At 65.4% G+C, this 20,300-nt stretch overlaps 1 protein-coding gene across 4 annotated transcripts in view; it reads right to left on the bottom strand.

Annotated features, from left to right (window-relative positions):
• The window catches only part of IQSEC1 (IQ motif and Sec7 domain ArfGEF 1), a 193,133-nt gene that overhangs the window by 70,125 nt on the left and 102,708 nt on the right, over positions 1–20,300 (bottom strand). The window contains exon 1 of one of the 4 annotated variants that reach the window (XM_081276258.1): positions 12,284–12,425. The exons of 2 other annotated variants lie outside the window; for them this stretch is intronic. In XM_081276258.1, coding sequence (XP_081132384.1) covers positions 12,284–12,357 — 74 coding nt within the window. In that variant the 5' untranslated portion in view covers positions 12,358–12,425. Of the gene's footprint in view, positions 1–3,800; positions 4,140–12,283; positions 12,426–20,300 lie in introns of those variants that run through there. One more of the 4 variants, XM_081276259.1, reaches the window with a different exon arrangement.

Here is a 20,300-nt window from a genome sequence, read left to right as displayed (position 1 = left end):
ACAGGCGTGTGTCCTCGGCCTGACTGCCCCCAACCTTTTCATCTTGGCATCGACCCCCGGAAGCCGCTCACCTGTCTCTCTTCTGTGTGTCTTGTCCCTTTCCCTCCTGGACGGCAGTTCCAGGAGCCCTGACCCAGCTCACCAGGCCACACCACAGGGCGGCCCAGAGTGGCCAGCGCCCAGTAGCTGCTCAGCTAACTCCGTGGGCTGCTGGGGACGCCTCTCCCCGTGTGCCCGGCGACGGTGCCCACACCCTCCGCGGTTTCCTGGAAGGCAGGAGCACCCAGAGAGGCCCCACGAGCAGGGCCTGGCCTGGGACCCGGAGCCGGCCACAGAGCCCCTGAGAGGGAGGAGGGGATCGCAGGGCTGCGGTGGGGGTGACAGTGACAGGCACCAGGCAGCACCACAGGGGAACCGCGTGTGTGCGGACAGCGCGCAGAGCACCAGAGGGGCCCTCGTACTGCCCAGGACCCCACATCCTAGACGAGGGACAGGGCAGCCCAGGGCATGGCCAGCAGAGGCGGGGGGGGGGACCTGGTGGCTTCTTCCTGGGGAGTCCTGGCCACAGCCGAGCTGGGGCCCCACCCCGGACCCCCAGGGTCCCCGAGGCTGGGAGGAAACGGGCCCCGGGTTCCAGGGGCATCCCCTGGGCCGCCCGCTGTGGGGCACCAGGTGGCTGATGGCCCAGGAAGGTCCCCCGGAAACTCTCAGAGCTGGTGGCCACCTGCTCCCGTCCCTCCTGCCCAGCTGTGGCCACTGTGGGGGAGGGGACAGGACCTTGCTGGCCAAGGACGGGAGTCACAGGAGACCCAAGACCCCTTCGCTGTCAGGCCACAAAACAGTTTTTCTTTTGCAAAATCACATCAGCGAGGTGGCTCCCTGCTGGCTGGGGACTCGGCGGGGAGGACACTGGGGGACAGGTGGAGGGGGCTGCCCCAGGTGGCTTCTGCTCTGAGAGTGCACGTCCCCACCCACAGGTTCAAGAGCGAGGCTCAGAGAGGCCACCACCACAGTGGACAGCCAAGGCGCACAGGGTGGCCCCCGGGTCAGGCTGACAGGCACCGGGTCAGTCAGTCCTAAATGTCACTTGGGCAGTAAAAGGGCTGAGCTCGCTTTTAGACGCAGGCTGGCCCTGTCCGCAGTCCCCTTATTTACTCTGCCCTGTCCCCACCCCCTGAGGAGACTCAGGGGTAGAGGAGGGGTGGGGGCAGGGTCGCCCCAGCCAGGCCAGGAAGCGGCCCAGAGAGGTTGAGCCACTGGCCCGAGGTCACACTGCTGCCACCTACCGTTGCTGGCTGCTGGGCCGGGCTCCCAGGCGGCTCCGTGCAGGGGTGGCTCTGAGCCAGGAGGTGACTCTGAGCCGTGAGGTCCCTCTCAGAGGCCTGAGCCCAGGTTCCAGAGCCCAGCCCCGGGTTTCCGGGCTGCAGAGGAGGCCAGGGAGGCCGGGGAGGCCAGGCTCCGCACACCTCACTCTCCAGATGAGCAGGAGCCGCTCACAGGGACCCGAAGACGCAAGTGGGAAACTATGCGCCCGGGGCGGCCTCCAAAGTGTCCCCCGCGGCCGCCGCCAGCGCCGCCCGCCTGCCCGGGGCTGGATCTGCTGATTCAGGTCTCCCTGGCCCCGTGGCTCCGGCTCCGGGCGGCTCCCGCTGTCTGTCTGGCTGGGAGTGGCCCTGGTCCCGGGTGGGGACCCCAGAGGGGCAGGGCGCAGGCAGGCGCGTCTCCTGGCGCTGGGGACCCCCATCCCGCGCCCTGGCCTTTATGGGGGAGGATGGCAGCTCCAGGGCAGGTGGGCGCCCGGGAAGTGGGACAGGGACGTGGGACAGGGACAGGGATGGCTGTGGCAGGGGACACCCACGGTGGGGGACACCCAAGGGATGCGTCCTGAGGCCCCGGGCAGCTCAGCTCCAAGCCCCACCAGGTCAGGCAAGTCGTCCCCATTGAACAGATGAGGAAACCGAGGCGCGGAGGATATTGGGCTGCCGTCCCCTCCCCAAGGCCACCCAGGCCAGTCAGGGGCTCAGAAGGGACAGGCTCCTCTCTGGCCACTGCCCGGGGGTTTCCAGCCACCAACCCCAAACCTCAGGAGATGGAGGTGCAGGAAGATCCAGCCGCGTCCCTGGGAAAGGAGCGTCTGGCCCCTGCCTGGCCCGGCCCTGAGTCCCCGCGCGAGGAGGTCCATCCCGGGGCCAGGCAGCCACTAACCCACCGCCTCTCTCCATCCCTGCAGCCAGTCGGCGCCCATCCTGAAGGGCACCCCAGTCCTCGTGTCTGCTCTGCTCCCCAGGCCTGAGGCTCCCCGTCCCAAGCCCCCGACACCCTCAGCGAACAGCAGAGACAACAGTGGCCCCTGTGACTCTGGTTCTTAGTGAGGGACAGTGGGTTGTGCGGCTGCGTTTCCCTTTTCCCTTTGGCTACCAGGAAACTCAGCCATTTTTGCCTCAACAGAAAGACCTCAGGACCCTGCCCATGTGCACTTATCATCATCATCATCACCGTCATTATTGTTACTGTTGTCACCATCATCGTTATTATTACATCCCAGATCATGATGTCCTATTCTGAAGGTGCTTTTCCTGGTCCCGATTATTATTATTATTATTTGGTACCAGGGACTGAACCCAGAGGTGCTTCACCCCTGCGCCCCGTCCCCAGCCCTTGTTATTACTTTATTTAGAGACAGAGTCTCGCTGAGCTGCTCAGGGCCTTTGCTAAATTGCAGAGGCTGGCCTCCACCTTGCGATCCTCCTGCCCCAGCCTCCCAAGCCACTGGGGTCCCAGGCGTGGGCCACAGCGGCAGCGCCCGGCCTGTTGTCTCTTTGATCGTCTTGCTGTAGGCGTTTCCTGTCAGCTGTCACAGATACGTTCAAAAGGAAGGAAGGAGAAAGGGAGAAGAAGGGAAGGGGGGAGGCCTCTAGTTTACAGACCAGATGCGGAGGACGTCTCAGTCCCTCACCCCGAGGAACAGCCCTCTAAGGACAGCAGGTGCCCTGGGTGGTGTCACCATTTGACACTTTCCAAACAGTAGCACCCTCCAAGCCTGCATGCAAATCACAGTGGCAGGTGACACCCTTGCAGCGGAGGCCCCGGGCCTGGCCTCGGGTCCCGTGGCTTCCTGTCCCCTGGCTCCCTCCTCCTGCAGCTGCAGGCCAGAGCAAGCCCAGCTGTCCCCCAGGGCCCCAAGGAGCGCTGGCCACCCTCCTGGTCCCCTGCCCGCTCCCTGGCAGCCCCAGGGGAGAGGGTAGGGTGACCATCGGTGATCACATCTGACACTCCCCGGAGCTGGCAGGTGCCAGGTCCTGCTCTTTCAAGTGTCACCCGGGTCCTAAGAGCACCTCCAGGCGAGGGGCACAGCGACTCACGACCAGCGTTAAACCCGAGTAGCCTGGTGCCTGGCTCAGGACTGAGTTCTCAGCCGTGGTGACACTGTCCACGGTCGCAAGGGACTAGTATACTCTGTGCTCAAAGAAGGAATGTGAGCCCCACTTCAATGAGGCCCAAGAAACTCAGAGAGGTCAGGAGGCAGGGCCAGAGTCACACAGCTCAGCTCGCCGTGGATGACGTGTTACGGGTCTTGCACACCCTGCGCCTGCCCTGGAGGCCACACTGGGCCTCAGCCCAAGGCCAGCACACTCCTGACCCCTGCTCCCCGCTCCTCCCTCCATGCCTGCTAGACACCCCCAGCTTTCTCAAGGGTGCTGGATGCAGCCTTGCCTGCACTCCACCTCGGCTCCCTCCTGAACTCCAGCAGCCACACAACCCAGGATGGCAGGGCCAACTCCACACATGTCCCCTGGTACCTGAGGGTCCTCACGGAGATGCAGAACTTCCACATGAGGTTCCACACGGCACTGCCACCACCCTTCATGCCTAGCTTGGCGGGGACATCGGTGGCCCGGGGGATGGCAGCCCCCGTCCCGCAAGCCCGGCTGCCCTCGGGGCCAGGGGCTGGCTCTCTTCTTGAGTCAGGTCACTTCCTTCTTCATGGTCACAAGAAGAAACAAAGGCCCCAGAGCCGGGAGGGTCCTGGCTCTCACGGGCCAGGGCAGGTCCACCCAGCGGCGGTGCTGTCCCCAGGCTGGCCTCTGTGCCTGGTCCCGTCCGGCTGCTCCAGTCCCTCCCGGCTGAGCGTCCCTCACACCAGACCCGTGGCTTCTGCTCAGCCCCACGGCCGCCTCCTGCCAAGACCCAGGGTGGCCGGGGGCCAGGCAGCCGTGAGTCACCAGGAGGGCGGGACGGAGGGGCGTCCACGGTGACGTGACGGCAGCGGCCGGTGTGGGACTGCAGGGAGCCGCGAGGGGCGGGCCACATCCTCCCCTGTCCCCAGAGGCCCGAACCCAACACCCGCCCCGTGACTGCCCCAGGAGCTGGCCGGGCCGGGTGGTGACCGTGGCTCTGACGGGCGGCTCCAGGGCCATGAGACGGGAGGGACAGAGAATCAGGGCCACCCCCGGGGGCCAGCCGCTCTGAGTGTCCCCTTGTCACTCTGTGACTCTGGTGGTGGCAGGTCCCTCTCCCACCCCAGCTTCCTCGCCGGCCACTAGGACTTCGGGGAGCCCTGGGGACAGGTGGGGACAGGACTGGGGTTTTATCAGCTCCATCTCACACGTGGGGACACCAATGCCCACAAAGTGACAGGGGTACATGGGAACCAGCAGTGGCTCTGAGGGACAGCCAGGGACAGCACCTGTGCCACCTCCCCAGACTGGGCCTGGGTCCGGGGTCAGTGAGGGTCGGGGCCCTTCCAGAGGGGCCCAGCTGCTGTCCCCAGCCGCCACCCAGACAGCTGCGCCCCGCTCAGGGCAGGAAGCGGGGCTTCCCAGGCTCAGCCCCTGGGGACGGTGACTCACGGCTGCCGAGGCCCAGATCACACGGCCCCGCCTCCCACCCACAGCCCCCAGCAGGGTCCCAGGAGGGCAGGTGGCCTCGCACACCCACAGCTGACCCGACCAGGACCCGGGGCCGCCTGACCCAGGAAACAGGACAGAGCGGCCAGCTGCCCCCAGCACGGTCAGGCCTTGCTGGCCCAGGTCCCCTGCCCCTTGCCCAGGATGGGAACATCCTCAGGCCCAGCCTCTGTCCCACGTGGGGACCAGCAGCTGCGGGCCGCTCTGTCCCTGGGCCAGGGAGGGAGCTTCCCTGAGAGCCAGAGAAGGTTCTAGAAGGGCCCTGTCCTCAGGGGCTGGGGACCCCGGTCCTCCCTCCTTGTCACTGAGGGACTTCACCAGGCACCAGAGCCACGGCCACAGGAGGCAGGAGCTGCCTGGCCTGAGCCTGAACAGGCTGGTGACAGAGGCTGGCCACCGTCAAGGCCACGTGGGCCACTGGGGCCCAGAGAGAAGTCCCCTCACGTTCCACTCTCCTTCTGCTGAGGCTCCTGGTGGCCTCTCCACCCAGGGCCTTGTCTGAAATGTCCTCGAAAACAAGTTCCCACGGTGTCTCCTGTGGGTGGACGCGACGGTACGGCATGCCCACTGTCCCTGAGCCTGGCCCCTGCCCGGATCCGCCACCCGCAGCCACACAGGGGTCCCTCCACAGGGCCCAGTCATCCATCCATCTCCTCAGCCGTCCTTCCGTCCCTTCTGTCCATTCCTCCAGCCCTCTACCCAACTGTCCTTCTATCCGTCCACATGTCCATCCACCCAACTGTCCATCCATCCATCCGCGCATCTGTCCGTCATTCCGCATCCATCCGTCCATCCACTCATCCATCTCTCCACCCGTCCATCTGCCCATCCGTCCATCTGTCTGTCTATCCGTCCACCCATCCAGCCCCCGTCCCCCGTGTGTTCACCCCTCACCTGACCATGACCCATAGCGCCACCCACTGCCTTCTGCTCTGGGACAGTCGCCTGTCCCCACAGGCCCTGTGATGCCCATGACAGCCGGAGCCTGGTCCCCTCCCTTCCTGTCCCCGTGGGTCGTGGCCTGTCCCCTGGTCCCCGGTCCCCACCCAGGGAGGGACTGCCCACTGCCCTCTGCACAGCCCTCGTCCTGCCTCCCGGGCCCCACAGCTCTGGGGACCTGCACTCAGCACCCAGCGGCCAGCGCTGGTCACCTGAGCCCTCCGCGCCTACTGGTGACAGACGCCGGCTGCGCGGGCAGCTGCTGGTGGGAGCGAGGAGTGGCCCTGGGCAGGGAGAGGGGCCACTTGCAGGTCAGGCTGGAAACGCAGCCTCTGCAACCAGAGGCCTGTGGGTCCCCGTCCCCCAGTCCCCTGCCACGCCTGTGTCCCCTTCCCAGACGGAGAGACGGACCACAGGGCGTGCTGGGTCCTCACCGTCCACTTCCTTAGCTTGGGTGGCCAAGGGCTAGGAGCACCCTGGGGACAGCCAGTGGACCCAGAGGACACCAAGAACAACCATGGCCCTGGACAGGACCTCGGGGTCCCGTGTGACAGAGGAGGAGACCGAGGGTCCAGGTGCTCTCAGGACCCCTGAAGGCCAACTTCGCTCCCACACCCCACCAGCCTTCACTACCGATGTGGCCCGTCCTCGTGAACGCGACAGACTCCTTACTCGTCACCGACTCCCCGTCCCCATTTGAGTCACCCCACTTTCTGGGCCTCGGTTTGTCCCTCTGCAAAATAGGAGTAAGAATCCTGCCAGACACGGTGGCGCACCATCATCCCAGGGGCTCGGGAGGCTGAGGCAGGAGGATCGCAAGGTGGAGGCCAGCTTCAGCCACTTAGCGAGGCCCTGAGCAGCTCAGGGAGACCCTGGCTCTAAACTTAAAAGAAAAGGGCTGGGGTCGGGGCTGGGGTGAAGCCCCCTGGGTTCCATCCCTGGTGACAAAGGAAAGCCCACGGAGTGGGGACACCATACCCAGCGCCGTGGCCAAGGCAGGCGGCCAGGCCCCTGAGTCCCCACGGCTCCGAGGGCTCCCCTGCCCCAGATGGTCCCTTCCAAGTAGTTTCAAATTTCCACCAGAAAAAAACGTCACAGGCCTCCGCAGACAGCGAGGGCCACCGGCTGGGACCCGCCTCGGCCGCAGAAGCCGCCCCCCCCAGGTCACCCTGAAGACAAGGCCCTGCTCTTCCACGTCTCCAGCTGCTGTTTCCTACCAGGACGCTGGGCTGCCCGCGGCCAGGAAGCGGGGACAGGGGGACGCACACCGCAGCTGGCCCAGGTAAGCGTCTGGGGCTCCTGGGACACAAAGGGATCAGAACCACCCTTGGGGTATGGGACAGGGCCATCCCCGCTGAGCTCTGGGTTCGCCCTGCCTCTGTTCTGTGGCAGAAGTGGACGCTGTGGAGGATTCAGCTCCTGTGGCCGGTGGGGACTCTCCGCGTCACACAACCCGAGAGCTTCATGGCCGGGTTCAGAAGAAGAGACTGAGGCTCTCAGTGGGCAGGAGACTGTTAGGTCCCAGGGAGGTCCCTGTGGGAGATCCTGGGGGGACACAGGTTCTGCCCTCTAGACTCAGGGTCACCTGGTCTTTTTCCCGTTCCTGTCCCCAGCACCGCATAAAGGTGGATAGATAGCACAAAGGTGTGACATTGACCCACAGCTGCAGAATGATCACCAAACAAGAGCAAGTTCGTCCACCCAGGTGACCCCACAGACACCCAGAATGCCCCGGCCTCTCGGCTCAGTGCAGTGGACACAGGAGATGGGTCTTTACATATAGGGCGCCCTCTGTGTGCTGCGCCCCAAGTCCTTGTCCTGTAGGGTCCCCAGCCAGAGGGAGCGGCACCCACCCACCGTCTCATCTACCTGGGACCTGATGTCCACATGAGGTCCCCTCCTGAGGGACAAGGGGTCAGGGCTCAAGTCAGGGAACCCCGGGGGACTGGAGTCCCAGCAAGCCCAGCAGGGGAGGGGACCCCGCTCCTGAGCCCTCAGGCCCAGCCCCCCAATCAACTGGGCATTTGGAGTCCCCAGGTTGGCATGACCGTCCCCAGGCTGGCTGACCCGTCCAGCAGATGGGTGACACACCAGGGCTGACCTGGACAGCACCCTGTCACCCCCAGCAATGACCCATGGCAACAGTGTTCGTCACAGAGAATCCAGGAATGTCCCCCCCCTTGCCCCCCCCCCCCGGCCGGGTTCTCCCGAACCAAGGCTCAGGAACGGGCCACTGCCTGTCCCCACCCCTGGGCCACCGGAGGGCTGGGGGGGGGACCGTGACGAGGCTGGCCTGGCCTGGGGCCCAGTCGGCCTTGGGTTGCCTTTGCGTGCCCACAGGGGGCTGGGTAAGGAGCTGCAGATGGTGGCCAGGCCACTCTGACCCCAGGACTTCAGTGCCTGTCCCTGAACTGGGGTGGGTTGGACTTTCGGGCATGAACCCAGGGCCCTTGGCCCCCGAGCCCTGTCCCCAGCCCCCTTGATTTTCTATTTAGAGACAGGGTCTCGCTGAGCTGCTCAGGGCCTCACTGTTGCGGAGGCTGGCTTTGAACCGCGATCCTCCTGCCTCGGCCTCCAGAGCCGCTAGAAGGACAGGCGAGGGCCACCGTGCCCAGCCTGGGCACTTGGTTCTTTGTCCTGACCTGTTTGGGCTGCAGACTGGTCCTCCAGGTCCCTGACACCATGGTCACTCTGACCCCCTGGTCTACCTCCCTCCCAGCCCATCCGGGGCCAAAGTGCCTGAAATAGAAGGACATGGTCCCAGAGAGGACAGGCCATTCTGTCCCGCCCTGTCCACGACACAGGCTCCCTGCTCCGTGCCCCCAGGGATGGCCCATCCAGAGCACAGCCCTGGGGACCAGGAAATGGGAGGCCTGCCTGTGTCTGTCCCTGGTGGAAGCCAGGGGTCCCTGGGGACTCCTCCCACTTCCTCCTCCTCCTCCCACGGAGGGCCAGGCCCTGCCCTGACCGCCACCAGCCAACCCTGTCCTGAGGCTCCACAGCTGGAGGGGAGCCGAGGCTGGTTGGCCGCTGAGGGCCTCTGTCCAGTGGCCCCTTGTCCCCCTCTCCAGCTGCCTGTGGAGCCAGAGTGGCCAGCACAGCTGCATAGCCCCCCCATCCCCCCATTTATTTTGGGCACCAGGGGTGGAACCCGGGGTCGCCTTAAGTCCTCAGTCACGGAGGGTGACCCCATCCGATGTGAGATGGATGCTCTTCTTCGGAGTCAGCGCCGCCCCTGGTTTGAACTTACTGCATTCCTAAGAACACCCAGCACTTATTGAGTGCCAGCTGTATCCCAGGCACCCAGGCACCCACTCAGGGTGACCTGGACCCCACTTCGGCTCCAGATCCGGCGAGTCAGAGCGGAGAAGGGATCTGCCCTGGTCACCATGCAGAGTCTCAGCCTCATGGGCCATCTTACAAGCTCTGCCAGGGCCTGGCACTCCCAGGTCCCTTCTCCACGGCCACAGGAGGGCCCTGGGACTCCCCAGAGAGAGGGCGGCAGAGCACAAGTGAAGCCGCATGGTGAAGACATACAGAAAACCTGGCCCACACTCGGTGGAATATTACTCGGCCCTAAAGAATGAAACCACAGCATTTGCTGATAAATAGACGGAGCTGGGGACGGTCATGCTACGTGAAATGAGCCAGTCCCCAAACACCGCAGGCGGAACGTTCTCCCTGGTGTGCAGATGGTGACTTAAAGTGGGGCAGGGTGAGTGTAAGGTCATATGGAAACACCGAGGTTCACTGCCACGTCACATCACGTGGACCAGCCACAGTCGAGGGTCTCTAAAGGTCGCAGAGTGCCACATCGCGCCTAAGGGTCCGTAAAACATGACACCGTGTTTCCCACTAGGCAGGTCACAAGGGAGGCCCAGGAGGACAGACACCAGATAAAACCTGCCTGTTCAGCTTTGGCCAGGGACATGGGACACAGGGAACCAGGGCGGGTCCCAGCTCCTGGGGACGCCTGGCACTTGGGAACCGCTGATTGCTGGCCTGCACATGTTCCTCGCGCCTGTCCGTCTCCTTCAGGGAACCCCCCGGGGGACCCTCGGGGCTGGGGGACCTGGGTGAAGACTCCTGGGGACACAAGGGACTAAGGATCCAGGGTGGCCCTCTGTCCAGTCCGCGGGGCAGAAGGCAGGGGCGCGAGAAGGCTTGCGTTTCTCTCTGGTGGCAGAAGCGGCCCAGAGACCCCTGGGGTGACACTCCAGGACTGTCCTGGATCAACTGAAGGCCACCAACGGGGATGACTAGCCTTCAAGGGGGACGCGCCCTGTGAGGGGACAGTCCCCACGCCCGCAGTCGCCCCTTGGTGCTGGAAGGTCTGGGCCAAGCAGCAGAATGTGACAGTGACGGAGGGCCACGTGCTTTCTGTCAGGACCCTGGGGCCGCCACCTGCCAAGGCACTGCTAAGTGTGGGACTCGGGGTGGCCTCTGCCTGCTCGTGCCCAGAGCCCCGCGAGGGAGGTGAGTACCCCCGCCCCAGGTGACACAGGCTCAGAGGGACAGTGACTTCCTAAGCTCCCTGCCGGGGAGGTCTGACCACCCAGCCTGCGTTCCGCCCCACACTGGGGACAACCACAGTCTGAGCGTGTCCCATGACAGAGCTCTGGGGCCACCGCTGCTGGCTCCCGGTGGCCCCAGAGCTTGGCTGTGGGACCTGGGCCAGCTGCTTCCCTGTGCCTCAGATCTTCATCTGGATGATGGGACACTTGTGTCCCCTGCTCTCAGGGTCAGCGTCCGGAACAGTCATTTTTTTTTCTTTTTTGGCACCAGGGACTGAACCCGGGTGCTTCCCCCTGAGCCATGTCCCCAGCCCTATTTATGTGTTATTCAGAGACAGGGCCTCACTGATTGCTGAGGCTGGCCTCCACCTTGCCATCCTCCTGCCTCAGCCTCCAAGCCGCTGGGGTGACAGCTGTGCATCATGCGCTGCTCAGGACCGTCGTCCATGTAGCGGAGGCTCAGGGCCGGCCTTCCTTCTCGGCCTCAACCCCAAGCACGGCCCAGACACTCCCGCCTCACCTTTGGCCACCTGTAACCCACGCCAGGCTCTATCTCCTTTCAGGACTTTGTTCGAGAACCATTTCCACCTGTAGTGCCCCTCGGCCGGAAAACCCCACCCCTCCACCCAGGTGCCCTGGCCTCCCCGGACGGCCTCCCTCGGCCACTGGCCACCCTGACTTCTGCAGCCCAGGGGTGGGGAGAGGAGGCGGCTCTGTTTGCCTGGAGGCTGAGCCAGGCCTCACTCTTGGATCATGGGACTCCCAGATGCCACTCAGCTTGTGGTCCACTAAGACCCTCGTGGGTATCCCAGAGATCACAGGACGAAGCCCGACCCTGGCCAGCGGCCCCTCCCAGTCCTGTGGATCTGGCCACCTCTGAAGATACCTGCTTCCTTTCCTGGGCTCCCCTCCTCTCTGCCCGGAATCCCCTCTTCCCACCTCGGCCCAGCACGGTCCTCCATCCCCCTCACGGCCAGCACAGCTGTCATGCCCGCATGACGCCCCTGCACCCAGCTGACCCCTCCGTCCAGGCTTCGACCTGACTCTGCCTGTCGGGCGGAGCCCTGGGGCCTGCTTGCCCCAGGACCTTGGCACGTGCGCACTGGGAGAGGCCCCTCGGGGCAGCAGAGGCCTGGATTCAGATCCACGGCCCCTCCCGCTGGGAGTGGCTGGCACTGGTCACATGCAGCGAGGCCACCCACTGGCTCCCACCCCAAAACGGGGACTTCCTTTCTATGGCTCCTGGGGGACCCTCGGTGTCTCCTCCTGGAGGGAGCCCCCGAGAAGGGACAAGAGGAGCCCTGCGCTTGCCCAGAGCGACCACAGGTGAACGGCTGCGGGCCCCACCGAGAAGGAAATCCGGAAAGCAAGGTCCCCAGGAGAGGTGGCAGGCGCCCCTCCGCACACCCCCTAGTCAGTGCCCTCGGAGGCCACATGGCGGTGGCTGGAGGTGCTGTCCCAACTGTCCTAGGCGAGGGCTTTTCTTGGCCACGGTGGCACACGGACACACACACACACACACACAGCCCCGAGGGCTTGTGGCCCCCGCACCCTGACACTTCAGGGAACAACCCCAAGTCCCACCAGACGTCATCGGGTCCAAATCCCTACAGATGAGGCTCAGAGAGGGAAGCCGACCTGCCCGAGGTCACACAGCAAGGGATGGAAACGGAACTCTGGTCTTCCAACCCCGAGTCGGCCTTCCCGGGCCCGGGGCTGGGGACATGGTAGTCCCCGAGATGGAGGGACAGGGCCACGGCAGAACCAGGCTGGGGACCGCATCATCTGCACGGCTGCCCTCCTGTGGGTCGCCCCGGCCACGAGCAGAGACCCCCAGCGTCAGGAAAGGACAGAGGGCGTCCTGTGGCGGGGCAGACTGTGCTGGCCCCCTGTCCCAGGGCCACAGTCCCCGGGTCCACTCACCTCTGGTAGCCGGGCAGGGGCTGCAGGCAGAGCAGCTGCCAGTACTCCAGGCAGACGGCCTTGAACTTGACCATGCTCCCTCCTGGTGTCCGCGCGGCTGTGGACGCTGCACTGGCCACCCGGGCCCGCTCACGGCCGCCCGCCCCGCAGTCCCCGCCTCCAATACAAAGAGCCACACAAAGCCAGGCTGGTCACGCTGTCCCTGGTGGCGGGTGCTTCTGGGGCCCCCCTGGGGACCTGGGGACAGGCTCTGGCTAGGTGGAGCAGCGGGGTCCCCGGCCCCTCATCCTGGGCACCTGGGGGTCGATGAGCCTGTGTCCCCAGCCAGGTCCCAGGGCCCAGCAGGCACCTGGGCCGGGACGCTTCCACCTCCTGCCTGTCCGGTGGCCGAGGACAGGGACGTCCCCGGGGAACAGCGGAGACACACAGAGCCCAGCCTCTTTTGGCAGCTGAGTTACATTCGGCGGAATCCCAGCCTGGCCTGCGCCAGGGGACACTTACCGTGCAGCCACATGGTGCTGTGGGGGCAGCTCCCTGGGACACAGGAAGAAAGGCCCGGCCACCGCGGTTGCCAGGCAACGGGGACACATTGATAAAATCTAAAATGGAACCCGATGACAGCTGCTGATTGGCTGCTGGGAAGGGGACCCCGTGGCGGGGGAGTGGGGGAGGGAAGTGTCCGGGTGGAGGGGCCAGGGCCAGCCGGGGCCAGTGTCACACAGGGGAGCTCCAGGTGGCTTCAATCTGGGCACAACCCAGGTCCAGCCACCCTCCCTCCCCTGCCCTCAGGGCTGCTCCGTGCCCCACACCCAGCCACAGGGGAACGCGGGCACTTCCTGCTGCTCTAAGAATAAAGCCAAGCCAGGTGGCACACAACTGTCACACAAGTAGTTGGGGAGGCTGAGGCAGGAGGATCCCAAGTTGGAGGCCAGCCTCAGCAAGAGTGAGGCCCTGTCTCTAAATGAAAAATAGAAAGGGCTGGGACGGGCTCAGGGGCGAGTGCCCTGGGCTCCATCCCAGGGACCAAACAAATATAAAGAATGAAGGCCACACTACCCCCGGGGTGTCCCCCCCAGGCCACCATGATCTGGCCTCTGCTGACCGCCTGGCCCTGCCTGACACTCAACTACAGCAGCCCAGCCCCCGGCTCCTCGCCTGTCTGACACCCTCCATGGGACACTCTGCAGTGACCCTGCTGGTCCCCAACCCCAGGGACAGCTCTAGGCAGACAGCCTCCCCAACGCACAGCTCCGTGGCCACTCGGTCATGGCCAGGCGAAGGCATAAAGGACTTCGGCCACAAGCACACCACAGTCACCCCTCTGGCCACTTCAGGCCTACTGACCCCTCCACAAAGCAATGGTCGCCCTCCAGGCCCGCAGGAGGCCTCCGACCCCTCCATTCGGCCACAGATGAGGAAACAGAGGCTCCCAGAGAACCCCATCCCGGGGTGTGCACGCGGAGCTCTGGGGCCGCCAGCCGGGGGGAATGAAGTCACAGGCCATCCGTTTCAGGCCACCAAGGAGACTGGGTCCTCAGTGTCCCGAGCCAGGCTCGCTGGCCTCCAGGGCTGGGGTGGGGACCCGGGGGCCTGATCCCACGCCCCGTGGTGACCCCGGGGGACCTCCCCTCAATGTGTCATCTGCCAACGCCCTGCTCCTAGGACCTGGTCCCCAGTCAGTGGTGATTTTTGTCTCAGTGCCCCACCACGGGGGACATCTGGCAGTGTCTGCAGTAAGGTCTGATTGTCACATGGGGGGGCTCAGACCAAGGGGGAGGGGTGAGGGAGGGGGCGGGGCGCAGGACGCCCCCGACCCCCGGGCCATCTGCTCAGGGGACAGGCCTGTTGGCCAAGGTGGCAGGCTGGGCCGGCCTCCCCCTCCCCGGGGACAAGGACATTAGCTTGCCTCTCACGCCTAAGGCAGAGGAAGCCGCTGAGCCTTTGAAAGGCGCTGTGACTGGTGGGACCTTTGTCCCTGGTTCCCAGGCTGAGAGGCGGGCGCTGTGGGGGCAGGGAGGGCCTGGCAGCGCAGAGGTGGGGTGGGACCTGGTCCTGGCCCTGGGCTGGCCCAGTGCTCCTTCTACTGGGGGGAGTCTCAGTTTTCGTCACCCGTGAAATGGGAACATGGCGCCAGTTTCATCTCCGTGCAAAGCCCCCGCAGGGTCTGAGGGCAGGACCCCGGGCCAAGCACGCCCGCATCTCTGCAAGGTGACAGGGACAGGGCAGGATCCACGCAGCACCTGCCACAGGGCCTGTGCACGGGTTGTTTCCACCGGGCAGGCGGGATGCTCTCACCCCCCTCTCCTTCCAGGCTCTGGTTAAATGGTGTCTCGCCAGAGCGGCCTCCCTCGCCAGCCTCCCTCGCCAGCCTCCCAACCCTCCCTTCCCCGCCCCCACCACCAGCCCACGCGCTGCACGGAAAACCAATTTCTGCCAGGTGTTGTGGCGCACACCTGTCACCCCAGCAGCTCAGGAGGCTGAGGCAGGAGGATCAGAGGTTGGAGGCCAGCCTCAGCATTTAGAGACACCCTCAGCAACTCAGTGAGACCCTGTCTCTAAATAAACCTGTGGTCACACAACTGGGCTCAGTCCTGGTGCCAAAAAAACCCCCAAATAATTTCTTGGTGCGTTGGCGCAGGTCGCCCTGGACACCTGAGAGTGCTGGGGGACATAATGGCCGGACAGCGGAGGGGGTGGGGCTGGCCCAGGGCTCCTGCTGGCCCCGACTGCAGCTCTGTCACGTAGCCTCCTCGGGCACAGCCGGCCACCCCTCCTTCTAGGACCCCCAGCAGGGCACCTGCCTGTCCAGTCAGGGGCCAGTGACTCCTGGGCCCTTCCTCCCTGGTACCCGGCCCACCCTGCACTGGACACCCATGGACCTGCGGGCACCGGGAGCCAGCCTGGTGGGGACACACGTGGCTGTGTGGCCCCCTGGTGCCAGGCGGCGTGGTCAAGGACATGGCCACACGCAGGTGCGTGAGACCCCATGTCAGGCGGAACTGGCCATGTGACGGCTCCAGGGCCCTGTGGGTGTGAGGCGGCACGCGGGGACAGGGAGGGGATGATGAGCCTGGGCAGCATTCACACTAGGGTCCCCAAGTGTTCCCAGGTGGACTCTCCAGCTGTGACTTCCTTTTTTGGTGCCAGGGACAGAACCCGGGTCCCTGAGCCCTGAGCCCCGTCCCCAGCCCTTTTTATATCCTATTTAGAGACAGGGTCTCGCTGAGCTGCAGAGGCTGGCCTCCAACTTCCTATCCTCCTGCCTCAGCCTCCGAGCTACTGGGATGGCAGGAGGGCGCCACCGTGCCCGGCTCCTCACTGTGACATCTGAGCCCATGAAGAGTCCTGTCTCGCCGGGCAGTGGAGAGGACAGACAGCGTCCTTTAAACAAGATGGTTGTCACCACAGTGGGTGTGACCGCGTGGCCTGTGACAGTACAGGAGTGTGTGTAGGGTCCAGCCCTGTCCTTGGGAGCGCATCCTGGGGGCGTCCTGGCTCGGGGAAGAGGGGCCACATGTGGCCACCCTGGCTTTGGTCCTAGCCGCTTGCCCTTAGGGCACAAGGGGTGCTGGTTCCCCCACGGCTCCCGGGCCTGGGTGCACACGGGGAGCGGGGTCCTCAGGCCGTCCCCGTGGAGACGGGAGAGAAGTGACAGGGGACAGAACTTGCAGCGGTCAGTGGGAGCCTGCGTCTGGTCTCCAGGGGGCTCCTGGGTGGCAGAGTGACAGGGTCATCCACGGCCACCCCGGGCGCTTCGAGGGCCCCCCGGGGTCCCATGAGGGCTGCAAGGAGCAGAGGAGGGTCCCCGGAGGGTCCCCGCGACCCCGGCCACCGCCTGCAGGAACCGCGTGCTGTCCTCGTCCCGGCGGCTCTGCCAAGGGGAGGCCCCACGGCCGCCCACGGCTCCGGCCACCAAGAGCCTGGCAAGGTCAGCCCAACGCTGCCCTTCGAGGGGACACTGAGGCTGGGGAGGGGCAGCCATGGCACGGCCACAGACTGAGGCTGGGGACAGAGGTGACTCTGTCATTTTCTATCATCTGCAGGGCTGGGGACGGGGCCTGTGGTGGGGCTCACTAGGTGCCGTCCCTGGCGTCTCCTTAATGTCGAACGCGACGGGCCACCCTTCCTGCCCGTGCCACCCACCCTGTCCCCTCCGTGGGAGAGGTGTCGGTCCCCAGAAGTCCCATAGGACGCTGGCGAAGCCCCGCAGCCCTCTGAGCCGGGCAGCTCTGCGTGCTCCATGCTGGACACAGGCACTGCAGTGGGGGGGACTGTCCCAGGATGCTGTGACCTGGAGAAGGGTCCCTGCAGGGCTGTGGGTCTGGAGTGGACGGGCCACGTCTGTGCCTCGGCAGGGACCTGGGCACGGAGGGCGGGCAGAGGGGGCTGGGGGTGGCTCAGTGTCCAGCACTGGCCTGGCTCAGGAAGTCCCCCCCTGGTCGCCCCCTGGTCCCTCCTTGGTCACTCCTCGGCAGAAGTAAACAGCAAACAGGAAAAAGAGGCCCTGGGGGTGGCTGGTGCCACCCAGGAGCCCTGAGGTCACCAGGCTGCTCAGGGGACCTGGGGCAGGTCCCCAGGGAGCTGAGGCAAGGGACACGCCTGTGTTAGTGCCCTAGTGTCCAGGGCTGGGGAGGCCACGGCCCTCCCTGTCACCCGGGTCCCTCCCTTCTGTTACACACTGAAGCCGACGGGTCACGGTCTCAGCTGGACAAATGACCGCCGGCCCGGCAAGAAGAGTCAAGCCCCTTTGCGGCTTCCGGGGTCACCTGAGGGGCTGTGTGGCCCGGCAGGCTGACGTCACCTGGGGCTGGACCTGTGGTCACACCATCCCACACCCCGTCCCTGCTCCCTGCCTGCAGGATGTGGCTGTCCCTCCGCCCTGTGGACAGCCCTGGGCAGCTCTGTGTGCTCAATGGGGTCTCTGTGTGGCGGCCACTCCTCTGGGCCCGGGTCCTGGGACAGCGGGGACACAGGGAGGCGACCTTAGGGCCCTGGGTTCGCTGGGGAGGAGGCTGGGCCGGGGCGCTCTGGACAGCAGCTCTGAGTGCTTGACCATTCCCAGGGTTCTAGAAGTTTCCATGGGGCCTCTGCCCCGAGCCTGCCCAGGGCCAGGTCTGGTCACCCGTGTCCGTGCCGCCCATGGGCACCCAGACAGTCCCCTACGAGGAGGCCCAGGCAAGGCTGATCCTGGCCACCCAGGGACACCAGGGACAGGAGCCTGCCCACCCTGGCCTTCTGCCACCCTGGACTGACCTAGGGAGCCTCCTGTCCCTGCCACACGGCGGCCCAGGGACAGCCCGGTTGCTGGACCCCGATCAGGGCACCGGGGCAGGGCCAGGAAACCCACCGGGTCCCACTGTCCCCTGCCTGGGCCCGGGTTTCCTCATCTGCTCCGTGGGCTGCGCGGCCTCCCTGAGGACCCCAGGCTCCTCCTGAGGACGGACCGTGTGGTGACACCCCCGAGGGCCACCCTAAGGGAGGCCTCCTGAAGAAGGCCACAGAGGGCCCCTGTCCTGTCCCTGGCTTTCCATCCTGGCGCTGGCCAGACAGCCCTGCCCACAGCCCAGACAGGATGGAGGCCCCCAGGCACAGGGAGCCACTGTCCGAGGCTTGGCCTCCACCCGCCCCGCCCAGCGCTCAGCGTCTGCAAGTCTGCTGCCGGGAGGGCCAGCCTGGGGGCCTCCCTGGCCAGAGCCACCCGGGCAGCCTGGGCGGGACCTGGGCATCGCTCCCTCCAGGCCTCGTCCCCATCCGCACCCTGGGAGGTCTGTCTGGACAAATCTGCAGGAAGTGGGGTCTCGGGCCCACCCACCCGCGCACCGCAGAACCCAGTCCACGCCAAGCCCTTTCTCTTTGGGAACTAGGGGTCCCCAACCCCTGAGCCCCGTCCGCAGCCCTTTTATTGTTTATTTAGAGACAGGGCCTCACTGACATTTCTTAGGGCTTTGCTAAGTGGCTGAGGCTGGCCTCCAACTGGCGATCCTCCTGCCTCAGCCTCCCAAGCCCTTAGGATGACAGGTGAGTGCCACCGCGCCTGGCTGTCCACTTAATAGTTTTGTGCCCTGGAGGGTCACAGGTAATTGAAAATACAGCAAGCAAACACTGTGGGTGACAGGGGGTGACTGGAAGTGCAGTTCCCGCTCAAGACCACCTGTGATCCGAGGGGAGCTTGTCCCTGATTTACAGATGTGGAAACTGAGGCCCAGAAAACTGCCTGGAGCATCTCGGTGTGTGCTCAGAGCACAGGGTGACAAGGAAGGGGGCAGACAGACATGGCCACCACCTCTGTGGGCACAGGGTGCAGTCTAAACAGTATGGAAACACACAGCTGGCACTGTGGTGCCCGCCTGCAATCCCAAGGACTGTGGAGGCTGAGGCAGGAGGATTGCAAGGTGGAGGCCAGCCTCAGCAACTCAGCGAGACCCTGTCTCTATATAAAATATAACAAGGGCTGGGGACGGGCTCAGGGGTCAGCGCCCCTGGGGTCAACCCCTGGCACCCAAAATAATAAGTAAATCCACACAGAGATAAAGCCTCTTCATAGCCAGACGGTGGGGCCACCAGGAAATCCGTCAGGGGAGGCCCTCCGCGGGGGTGAGCCGTCCCCAGAGCTTGGGGACCAGGGAGGGACTTCCTAGGGAACGGACAGGGTGAAGGCTGCAAAGGGAATGAGCCCCACCCAGCTGAGGGTGGCACAGGGCCAGGCCAGGCACTGGCTGCAGTAAGAAAGCCCTGGCTCAGTCGGGGAGGCCCAGCCCGGCAACAGAACCTTCCAGAAAGTGCCCCCGGGACCCCAGTCTCTCGCACCACCCCCGCTGGTCCTGTGATGCCCTGGCCGCCAGGTCCACCAGCTGAGGGTGACCAGGACCCAGGGTGCTCCCGGCCTCCCTGGGGCTAGTGGGAGGGAAATGGGGCCCTGCTGGGGGGCCGGGGGGCCTGGGGGCCTGGGTCTGGGCCCTGCTGTCCTCTCGAGGCCCAGGTCTGAGTGGTGGCCAGCAGGGATGAGCAGGTCCCACACAGCACAGGGCAGGGTCGCGCCCGCAGCGCCCGGGACCACTCTGCTCATCTCTCATCACCCTGTGCGGCAGGAACACGAGGCACCTGCCCAGCTCCAAGGCAAAGGGGGCGTCTGTCAAACCCCTGGGGCCACCTGGCCCTTCTGGAGTGTCCTTCCTGGGTCCTCAGAACGGCACCAGAGTCTCCATGTGGCCAGGCCTGCGCCCCCCCATCAGCTGCTTATCTCACTTTTACAGATGAAGAGACTGAGGTTCTGAGAGGCCCAGATCTCCCCAGCGCTTTCAGCTGGCCCTGCCCAGCGCCTGACCGGGACCCATGGTGCTCTGTCCCCTGCCCTCTGCCCCAGGCCTTGGGTGCACGGTCAGCCCAGGCCCGGCCTCCCACCACGGAACATTCCGCACCCACCGCACCTCAGGGCGAGGCTCTGGGTGGGAGAGTCCCTGAGACCAGCATTCCTTCCACCACGGGGTCACTGGGGGCTGCGGGGTCACTGGGGGCTGGGCAGTAGCCGCTTCAGCTCCCCCCCAGCCAGGCGCACATGATGACATTTTTCTTGAAGACACTCCGGAGCACAGACTGCCTGGGGCCAGGGGACTCAGCCTCTGAGCAGGAGGAGGCTGGCCCTGGCCGGAGACTGTCCTGCTGCAGCTGGAGCCCAACCCCAGGCCCGGGCCAGGGAGGGACAGCGGGGGAGGAGGAGGATCTAGGGAAAAGCTAGCCAGGGCCACAAAAGGCCACCGCAGCAGGCTCTGCGCCCCTTGCCTGGGACCGGGACGCTGAGCAATGTCCAGCAGATGGCCGCGGCCCTGGCAGAAGGCCACAGGGAAGGCTGGTGGCTCCTGGCGGCAGCAAGAGTCTTCCTCAGCCAGGGGGTGGGGGGGCAGCGTCCCCAGCAGGGCAGGCGAGTCCCAGCCTCTGACACAGACTTTCTAGACCTGCTTCAGCCTTTGGTGCCCACGGGGACACTCTGAATCCGACCACCACCCAGAGTGCGTGGCCA

The sequence above is a fragment of the Spermophilus citellus genome, assembly GCF_964194105.1.
Source record: "Spermophilus citellus genome assembly, chromosome: 19".
Classification (NCBI taxonomy): domain Eukaryota; kingdom Metazoa; phylum Chordata; class Mammalia; order Rodentia; family Sciuridae; genus Spermophilus; species Spermophilus citellus.
This window is presented reverse-complemented; position numbering and strand designations above follow the sequence as displayed.